Source organism: Clarias gariepinus, chromosome 24 (genome assembly GCF_024256425.1).
Source record: "Clarias gariepinus isolate MV-2021 ecotype Netherlands chromosome 24, CGAR_prim_01v2, whole genome shotgun sequence".
In the NCBI taxonomy this organism is placed as follows: Eukaryota; Metazoa; Chordata; class Actinopteri; order Siluriformes; family Clariidae; genus Clarias; species Clarias gariepinus.
Window position 1 is genome coordinate 17,404,966 of NC_071123.1, and position 9,695 is coordinate 17,414,660.

The 9,695-nt window shown below is 38.4% G+C and overlaps 1 protein-coding gene across 3 annotated transcripts; it reads left to right on the top strand.

Moving 5' to 3' along the window:
• The first annotated feature begins 95 nt into the window (after positions 1-95).
• Positions 96-9,408, top strand: si:dkey-71l1.1 (uncharacterized protein LOC569883 homolog). 3 transcript variants are annotated; one of them, XM_053485765.1, is made up of 10 exons: positions 96-379; positions 2,064-2,247; positions 3,055-3,122; positions 3,341-3,433; positions 3,512-3,613; positions 3,708-3,813; positions 4,627-4,749; positions 5,486-5,562; positions 6,491-6,593; positions 6,972-9,408. In XM_053485765.1, the coding sequence occupies exons 2-10, from the start codon at positions 2,103-2,105 to the stop codon at positions 7,109-7,111; spliced, it is 957 nt and encodes a 318-aa protein (XP_053341740.1). In that variant the 5' UTR covers positions 96-379; positions 2,064-2,102; the 3' UTR covers positions 7,112-9,408. The 3 variants fall into 3 exon arrangements, with proteins under 3 accessions (XP_053341740.1, XP_053341739.1, XP_053341741.1); XM_053485764.1 differs by having other exon boundaries at positions 96-366; XM_053485766.1 differs by lacking the exon at positions 96-379 and adding an exon at positions 1,652-1,863.
• The last annotated feature ends 287 nt before the right edge of the window (positions 9,409-9,695 follow it).

Consider the following 9,695-nt stretch of genomic DNA (forward strand, 5'->3'; position numbering starts at 1 on the left):
TCGTAGGTTAATTTTCCAGTCGGGAATGTTTTATCGTCACACCCTGCCCCTGACGTCAATTCACAAGATTGGTCATCTGGGCTCAATCCTAAACAGCTCCATGTCTTCTATATTAGTGCACTACCTTGCCTTATATGTGGCAAAGGCTTTTACTACCTACCTAGCGTACTACCTATATACAAACATATCTATTTGGGAATGAGCCTCTGTTCTAGCTCAGAGCTCTGCATCCTGAATCTCTCAGCATCCTCTCCAGTTCAACTCGTTTCCATTGTATTTATTTTAAATATAGATGTTGTGTATAAATATATTTATGTTGTTAGATTATATAATGTTATGACAAATGGTGTTCCATGCTTAAATACAGTAAGTGGCACAAGTGAGTAGTTCAAGTGTTATTTTATGAAGGATGTCATATGTACTCAACCTTTTAATCCTGTTTATTATTCTGCTTCCTTTTTTGTGATTATAATTTTTTTAATTAGTATTAACATTTATTTGTGTATTCTTATGTACTGTATAAACAGTACTGTGCAGAAGTTCTAGACAGGTGTGTAAAATTCTGTATGTATATACAGAATATATATATATATATATATATATATATATATTATATATAACATTAACTAATATATATATATATATATATATATATATATATATATATTAGTTAATATACACACACACACACACACACATTAACTTCATATATGTGTATATTTTCATGGAAAATTCTGTATGTAAATATCTGTATGTATATAAAGATATATATATTAGTTAATGTGTATATATATAAGCAGCTCCAAAACTAATTATATATACATACAGATATTTACATACAGAATTTTCCATGAAAATATACACATATATGAAGTTAATAACACACACACACACACACACACACACACACATTAACTTCATATATGTGTATATTTTCATGGAAAAATCTGTATGTATATAAAGAATATATATATATATATATATATATATATATATATATATATATATATATATATATATATTAGTTAATGTGTGTATGTATATATATATATATATATATATATATATATATATATATATAATTAGTTTTGGAGCTGCTTTGACCCAGTTTTCTAGCCTTCACAATTTGGCCCTTCTCACAGTACCTACAGTTTCAATATCTTCAATATCATGCCAAGTGAACGTTTTGTCCCTGAAGTTGGAAGCAGAACGAATAGGCAAGCATAAGGATTTGAGTGACTTTGACAAGTGACTTTTGATTGTGCTGGCTAGAGAACTGGGTCAGAGCAACTCCAAAACTGCAGCTCTTATGGAATGTTCCTGATCTGCAAAAAAGGTGGTGAGAACTGACTAAAAGTAATGCAAGGAATTAAAACCAGTGAACCGTCAAAAGGGTGACGGGCAGCCAAGTCTCATTGATGCACGTGGGGAGCGGATGTACTTTGATCTGATAGAAGAGCTATTGTAGCTCAAATTTGCTGAAAAGGTTAATGCTGGTCTCCATAGAAAGGTGTCAGAACACACAGGTCACTGCTGTTTTGATGGCGCAAGAGGAACCTAATTAATGTTAAGCAGGTGGTCATAATGTTATGGCTGATTAGTGCATTGACTGTATTGTATATATATTGTATACTAATTTTTTTTATTAATTCATTAAATGCAAAAAAAAAAGCTTAAAATAATAACAGAACAGAAGGAAAATCTACATCAAATCAGTATTTGGTGTGTGACTACGCTTTGGCTTCGAACCAGCATCAGTTCTTTCTTAGGAGGCTTAAACCTGGGTGAGGAACAGCTAGATTCTGCTACATGTCACAGATCAGACGTCAGGAAAAGACCAAGCACAGCAACAAGATACTATAGGTAGTTATACTGCGTCTGCAACGTCTCTCCCATGCGGCAGATTGCAAGATGTGCTATTTTGAATAAGCACAAAGAAGACTCACTAGATAAAACACACATTATGCTTAATGTAGCCATAGTTTTATTTCTTTCCAGAATGTTTCAACATATTGTAAACAATAATTTGATTATTAAATGAATTTGTGCATTTATTCCGACAGGTGATTCGGCCAGGCCAGGCTGGAAGTGAGCGTCTCCTCATGGGCAGCGTGTTGGCCTTATCGTCTCGCCCCGAGCGCCAGAATTCCCCTTTCCCACAGGACCGACCGCTGTCGAGGTGGGACAAGAGGGATGGAAGACTTCCAAACCCGGGCAGCTTTGACGGCCTTCATCGCAGCTGCAAAGGTGGAACAAGTCTCTTTAAATCCATTGCATGTTATACAATCTCTTAATCAGAACAAGTGTCGTAGGAGGAATAAAATAACTGCCAATGTGTCTTTTAGACAGTTCCAGTGAAACGTTTTGACACACCTTCTGAATTCAGTGTTTTTCAATTCCTGCATTCTAGAACAACTATAAAATAACACGTATGAAATTATGTAATTTAGTAACAACAACAACAGTCAGTCGTTATTTTAAGACGTGAACGTCAACAGTTCTGGAATAGTTCCTGCAAGAACAGTATTGTGTCAAGTACATTGGCGAAACCCATCAACCTCCGTGATGAGATCAGATTATGAAGATTAGGTCTGTTATGAAGGATTTACAGAGCATAAGCCAGAGCAGACACATCTCAATATCAACTGTTCAAAGGTGATTACTCTGTATTTTAAATGTCTTCTGCATTTTTTAAAGGAATGTAGAAAGAAATAAAAATCAGTAAAGACCATAGAATTAGAGGGTGTGTCCAAACTTTTGACTGGTAGTATATTTAAAAAGAACCTGAAAATGAAGGAGGGGGATGGCAGGTTTTTTTTGGGGGGGTGCACCTGTATGCAATGTGGCCCTTTTTATATAATCCTACGTATAAGAATAAAACACTTCAGGATGTGCTGCTGTAGGAAACTAATCAACTTCGCACTGATGTTTGTCTCCAGCAAACCACCCTGTTGTTTATTCATTTCGATTTAAGCTGTGGATTATTTGAGATTTGAAATGGCATTTAGTTTTGTGTGTTTGTGTGTGTGTGTGTGTGTGTGTGTGTGTGTTTAGACGTTTTTCCACAGCAGGTCGAAGGAGTGAAAATGGTCATAAACAAAACCCTAAGCAGCTTTTTCAAGGTTCAATTTCTTGCATGTTTCACAAACATATCTGAAAGGACATAAAGTTTTCGTCACTTACTTGTATAACTTTTTAATATTGTTACTAACGACTACTTTGTGTCATCATAAATGTCGTCTTAATCATTTGTTCCAAAGAATTGTTTTGTGATCTGTGATTGTCTTTTTTTTTTTTATAATATCTTTAAATAACATAATAATAATAATAATAAATCCAGGTCAGCCACACATTTCACATCAGCGCTGTGGCGCCGTCGACGTACCGCTTCCATGTCGAGCACCTACAGTCAGATACAGACAGCAAAGACACGGTAAGCTTTGGTTTATCATCCCTTTGCTGGATCGCACTGATTGAGTCGAAGTGACCGAAGTGCCGTCGCTGCCCACAGGGCTCGCCCATGCTCATCGGAGAAATGGACTCCTCCGGCAGCTTGAACGCGCATTCGTTATTCCACCTGAGCGAGCGGATAAGAGCCAAAGCAGTATTTCAGGTTGGGAGCTGACACGGTACAAATGTGGTATTTCGGGTTTGATCCGTCGAAGCATTTCGAAATTCCTTTAATAACACGCTGGCATGTTTTCCAGACCGTGCAGTCTCAGTTTGTCACGTGGCAGTTCGAGACCGAGTACAGAGGCGCCGACTTCACAGCCGCCGTCACTATGGCCAACCCGGACATCTTCAGAGAGTCTGGTGCGTTTCACGATACGGATATCTCAAGGGTGACTGTATAATCTCAGTGAGGATGCTTCACGTGGACACTATTTATTTATTTATTTATTACGTTGTACAACGTTAATGGATAAAACAAATTAAGTTAAAGAACCTTTATCTATTCGATCAGGAACATAAAAGAAAAATTCCCCACATGCTATTATAGAACAAGAGCCAACTTCCTGATTCCGAACACTTAATATCGCACCACACTGGTGTTAATTATTTTCATTAATTTTATTCCTTAATTATCACTGACATGTCTAAAAAATTTTAATAGCTGACACTTGTTATTTTTAGCAAAACACAGCATACAGCCCTGGCTCGTACCAGTAAATAAATCATCATTGCCATCATTTAAAATGCATTCCTTGGTCAGCTTTAAAGGTCCCATATTTTCCCGTTTTTTTTTTTTTTGTGTCACAGCTCCCCTGAAGTGTGCTCCAGCTGAAATAATTGTCAGAAAATAAAAATATATTTTTCTTATACTTTCACTCCTCCTTCAAATGCACTGTTTCAGTGTCCATGTTAATTAACCACTGCTGAAGAACGGCAAAGCTGGGAAAGGGTTTCTTCTTACACTATATGAGGTCACATTAGGAGGGAAAAAAAACTAATTGGCTTGTTTAAGTGGCGACCAAAACAAAAGCTGAAAAGATTCACACATTAAGCCTCATTTAAACGTCCAAAAATGACGAAAACACGAAAAAAAAAGCACATCCCCTTTAAGTGTTTTTTTTTTTTTTCTGGGTCGTTCTTGGAAATATTCTTTCTTGTTTCTTAATGGGACAGTTATCATGGTGGCGCACTTCCTCCAGAGTGTCTCTCCACAGCTGGTTCTTGGAGGAGAGTTGGTTTACCACCGAGGGCGAGCTGAAGAAGGTGGCATCCTCACCCTCGCTGGACAATACTCAGGTCAGCATAACTGGACAGACAGTTGGAATTAAATGTTTGAAGCCCCTACAGAGTGTGAGTGAGCTAACATTCTGTGATTAACACTTATACATCTCTGAGAACAAATGTTTTACTGCGCCAGGCTGCGAAGTGCCTCCAGACACACACACACACAAATTCCTGTTTATGTAACAAACTCAGCAGCGACCTTATTTCACCTCTCATCTGTTCCAACCACTCAGCCCTTTAGCATCACCAGTATATTAATCACCGACCTGATCAGCTGTACCTGTTTATGCACAGATTGTTGTTGTTTTTTTAAGCTTGAATGATTCATAGGTCACTGTGTGACTTAACAAACAAAAAACATTCCTCTGAAACTGATCAGGTACAGGGACCCGACAGGGACACTTTGAAAGTAAAATATGAAGATTTAAGGGGAAAGGGGGGGGGGTTAAGACTTTTGCACAGTACTGTATCTTAGCAGGCGGCACGGTGGCTTAGCGGTTAGCGCTGTCGCCTTGCACTGCCAGGGTCCGGTGGGTTTAGGTGGGTTTCCTCCCACCATAATAATTGGCATTCCCAGATTGTCTGTAGTCTATGAGTGAGTGTGTGTGTGTCCCATGCGATGGATTGGCACCCTTAGCACATCTTAGCTATAGGATACAGTAATCCCTGCAATTTCCATCTAATTGTTTTTATTTTTTTCCAAAGTAATGAAATAAACTAAAGATTTCTCCTTTTTTTTATACTCCAGGTCGTAATTGGGTTGCCACGTTAAATGCTGGCAAAGGAGGTGCCCATGCCAGCTATTATCACAGAGCAAACAAACAGGTACAATGGTCTTTAATGTAAATTCTACAACTTCTTAATTAAGGATATAACAGAAAAACCTGGAAATATGTACTTGATCATGAGAATTATGATCTGCAGAAGTATCATAAAGCCAGTGATGCATGTCATATAAAATTAGTTTAATATACTGTACACACCTGACTCATATGTCACACCCATATGTGGTTCTTCCACAAGGTTTAATACGTGCAATTGGCCAGGTGTCACAGGTGTCAAATCATTCTCCAGAAAGAGCCGGTGAGTGCAGGTTATCATTCCACCCAAACAAAAGACACACGCAGTGATTCCACGTGTATAATTAATTGTTCTTAACTTTCAATGAACTATAATTTGTGGCTTGTGCTTAGTTGGAATGAAAACCTACACTTCCTACGCTTTCTGGAGAAGACTTGACGCCTGTGGTCTTGAACGTCTTTGTGTGCTGTAGAATTGTGGGATTTTCCTTCTAAGAGGCTCAAACCTGTTCCACCATAATGTCCCAAAGCGATTTCCATGAAAACATGTTTCGACAATAAAGGAGTAGAAGTGAGTTGAGTTGAGTGGGCTGAACAGAACCATGGCTGAACACCTTCAGAATGAACTGGAATACTGGCTGGACCCCTGGCCAAATATTCAAACTTAGTTATGGCTGAAGAATGATTGCAAATTCTTAAAGCCGTGCTGCAAAATCTGGCAGAAAGCCATCCAAGAAGAGTGAAAAAACTGGAATAAAAAAGTGGTGGTGGTGATGGGGGTTAAATCTGGAACAAGCACATATGACTGAGATGGTTAAGTGTCTACACCTGTTTGAACATGTAATGAATCACAAGGTATGACTTAAATGCAGCAGGTGGAAAGTAGTAGTTGGTCCATAATGTACGACTTTAGCATTCCACTACACTGCAGTTAGTTGTAATTGTCTTCCCAGATTCAGGTCGGAGTGGAGTTTGAGGCTAGCACCAGAACTCAGGAGACCAAGTTCTCTTTTGGCTACCAGATGGATTTACCAAGAGCCAACATGACCTTCAGGGGTAAGAACTTTCCATTAAGCATTTGCTCTACCACCGATTGCCAGTTCAAGTCCCCATGATGGTACAACCATCCCTGGCCGGGGTGAAACCAAGGGAGCAAAATTGGCCATGCTCTCAGAAAGCAGGGGAGGCAATACTATTGCTCGATCAGTCACAGTGATGCCAGCCAATCGCAACCATGCTGGCACAAGCAGAACTGGAAGTATAGTGCTTCTCTCACTTCTCAGAGTGTTTCTAACCACTCAGTTCAAAAAGACTCATGTCACTCAGAAGAAGTACCTGATAGCCTTCACCCCATCTTGGTTCCTACTGTAGCTGGCTGTATAAAATGTTCCTGTTGGGATGTTTTAGGAGAATTCTATGAAATTCTGCCTTCAGGTATGCTGGACAGCCGGTGTATCATCGGAGGTGTTCTGGAGAAGCGCCTGTGTCCTCTTCCGGCTACACTAATCATGGGGGCCTTCGTCAACCACCGAGGAGACAAGCTGCAAGTCGGCCTCGGAGTGAACGTCGGCTAGATCTCAGGTCGAAACGGGAAGGTTCCGGAAAACGTCCTCAGGTCTGTCCGAACGAACTGCTTCGCAGCCAGACGAGCCCGGACATTAGGCTGCATCTGATGTTTAAAGCATTATATCGATGATAAGCAGGGACGAGAATAATGTCCAACACTTCATTGTTGGTGCTGTCCTTCCTCACACTATGACATGTCTGTCTAACATCTCAGAAGACCTCGTTTGATCCTAGGAATATGCCCTCGCTGATTGAATAAGACACTGATTCATTCTGGAGGTTTTAGAGAAACATGAAGAAGACATATGCAGTTTTAAACATGCAGCGTTATTATTATTATTATTATTATTATTATTTATTTTTATTTATTATTACTTATGCAACTAGGTGTGTGCCAGATTTTCAATTTCAACGTCATTGTTTAAATGAGAGTAAAATACTAGTGTTTGCAAATTCAGCGTTGGTTATTTTACTAGAACCGCAGAACCGTTGTGTTTATCTTTACACATGCTGTTATTGTACGACAAATTCTTGAAGCCTTATCAAAACCAGCTCTACAAGCAAAGCAAATTAAACCACTCTACAGTATATTTAGATAGCATAAGCTGAACATTGCAATACACTGTATAGTGCAAACAGTTTTTGGCACGGGCCCAGATTGTACATTTGCACATGTTGTTGTTTTTGTGTCTCCTTCTTTTATTATGCATCATTTCAAATGTACTAGAATGCATAAGATTAATGCAATTAAGCGATGAAAAGTATAAAATATGTTTAGGCTGGTAAGCTGTAATGCCTTTGAGAAATAGTTATATATTTATTATACTGTGTACAGGCCATTCCTACGGAAGCGTATTGCATTTACAAAAGAAAAAAATGATTTCAACTCTGCGAGGATCCAGAATTTTAAGCAGGTGCCAGATAGTTCTCTAGATGCCTTTAAAATGCATAATTTTTTTGTACCCATGAAGCATTCCATATTGTTTTGTTACGTGGGGCGGTATGGAAAGCCGCACCACGAGATGTTATAATGTGTATAAGGGCCCTAACGCAGGGCTTTAGAGGAGGGCAATGAAATACTGTAGGAGTTGTGAGAGTGCTTAGGATACGCTCTCGAAGACCATTTGGAAATAGCGGGGATTATTAATTAGGACCCTAAAAGGAAACAAAATTTAACTGAAAACACAAAATGACCAGAGCTCTGTCATCTATGCGAGAACGGACGGGGCTCGGGAAACTAAAAATAACTCAAATAATTATGAGATAATTTCTGTGATTTTCTTTTCTTTTGTGAATGCCATGTGCTTCCGTACATTCCAGAAATATTGGCATCCTTATACAAAACAATGTACAACCAACATTCCCTTTACTACAAATAAAAATAATTAATATACAGTCAAATGCTGACACCACTAAAGCATATCTATTCATGCAAATTATTTATCCATTCAAAACTAAATGTATGTTCTTCCTGCTCCCTTTGACTTAACTTTGGCGAAGTTGCATGCATGAATTAATCTCTTTGTCTTCCATCAACACTAGGAAAAAACAAATCAGTAGGAAAATTCGGACGCATGAGCATCCCGAGGAGGACAGGCAAGAAGACAAAAGACCAAAGTTTCAGAGCTGCCCATTTTACAAGATACTCGGGGTTATGAAATTTCAAAATCATTTATCAGATAAGCTGTTTGGAAGGTTTGCATGAAAAGAAGTGACCCACACATTGCACCGTGGTTGGAACTATGGGTTTGTGGGGACATGAACACCATCGCAGGAGAATCGAACATCCTCTAGACAGTATTATGCTGTAAAATGTTCAGCTCAGTCTCAGGTCTATCAGTTGCCTCTGCCTGGAGGTCAAATCTTGACCGACATCATTAAAATTGTGTACAGGAGCACAAAATCATTTGCAACGACCATCTCTTACTGGATTTCTGGATTCGAGCTTTGAAGAGGGATGTCTAAATCTTAGAAACCTAAGAATCTTAAAACGCTTCATAAGAATCAGGTTTAGAGTTGATTTTTTTTTCAAAGACAGACTTCAGGGATTTGGTTGTGGGGTGTCTGTGGAAAAGTAGAAAAATTATTTATTTTTTAAAAACGAAAACAAAAAACGTTTGGACAAATAAAACTATGCAGCATCTGTATACAGTAGGTTTAACTTGAGAACATTGTATTTAATTTGATCGAGGGTGCCAATAATTTTGGAGTCGACCCTGTGAAGTTTGTTTTGTTTGATCTATCTTCGAATTGTATTACTTTTAACATGAAAAAACAGGATGTATTATGTTATACTACAGTGATCATTACCATATTTACTGTTTTATTGATTTATTGATTTATGTTATCAATACATCATATTTTTGGCTGTTAGCCAGTTTAGTGTAACCAGCCTGCCCTTTATATCATGCTCATTATTCTGGAGTTTCTATTTATACTGTACATGAATAAACTGGTAGAAGGTTTCTTTCTCAATAGGCGTAACGTTTTTAGCTCTTCTCAAACTATAGAAATGAGATAGATCTCATCCTCACCAGCACAACACGGACCTCTTTTGTGCCTCTTCAAAGAGGAATTATATGTTATGCGCAG

Bases quoted from the DNA above. Each gene is read 5' to 3' on its own strand.
- si:dkey-71l1.1 (XM_053485764.1), top strand. From the start codon at position 199: ATGAGCCTCTGTTCTAGCTCAGAGCTCTGCATCCTGAATCTCTCAGCA. The intron at 2,248-3,054 runs GTGGAACAAGTC...GTGTGTGTTTAG, and splicing joins CCTTCATCGCAGCTGCAAAG to ACGTTTTTCCACAGCAGGTC. The intron at 4,750-5,485 runs GTCAGCATAACT...TTTATACTCCAG, and splicing joins CCTCGCTGGACAATACTCAG to GTCGTAATTGGGTTGCCACG.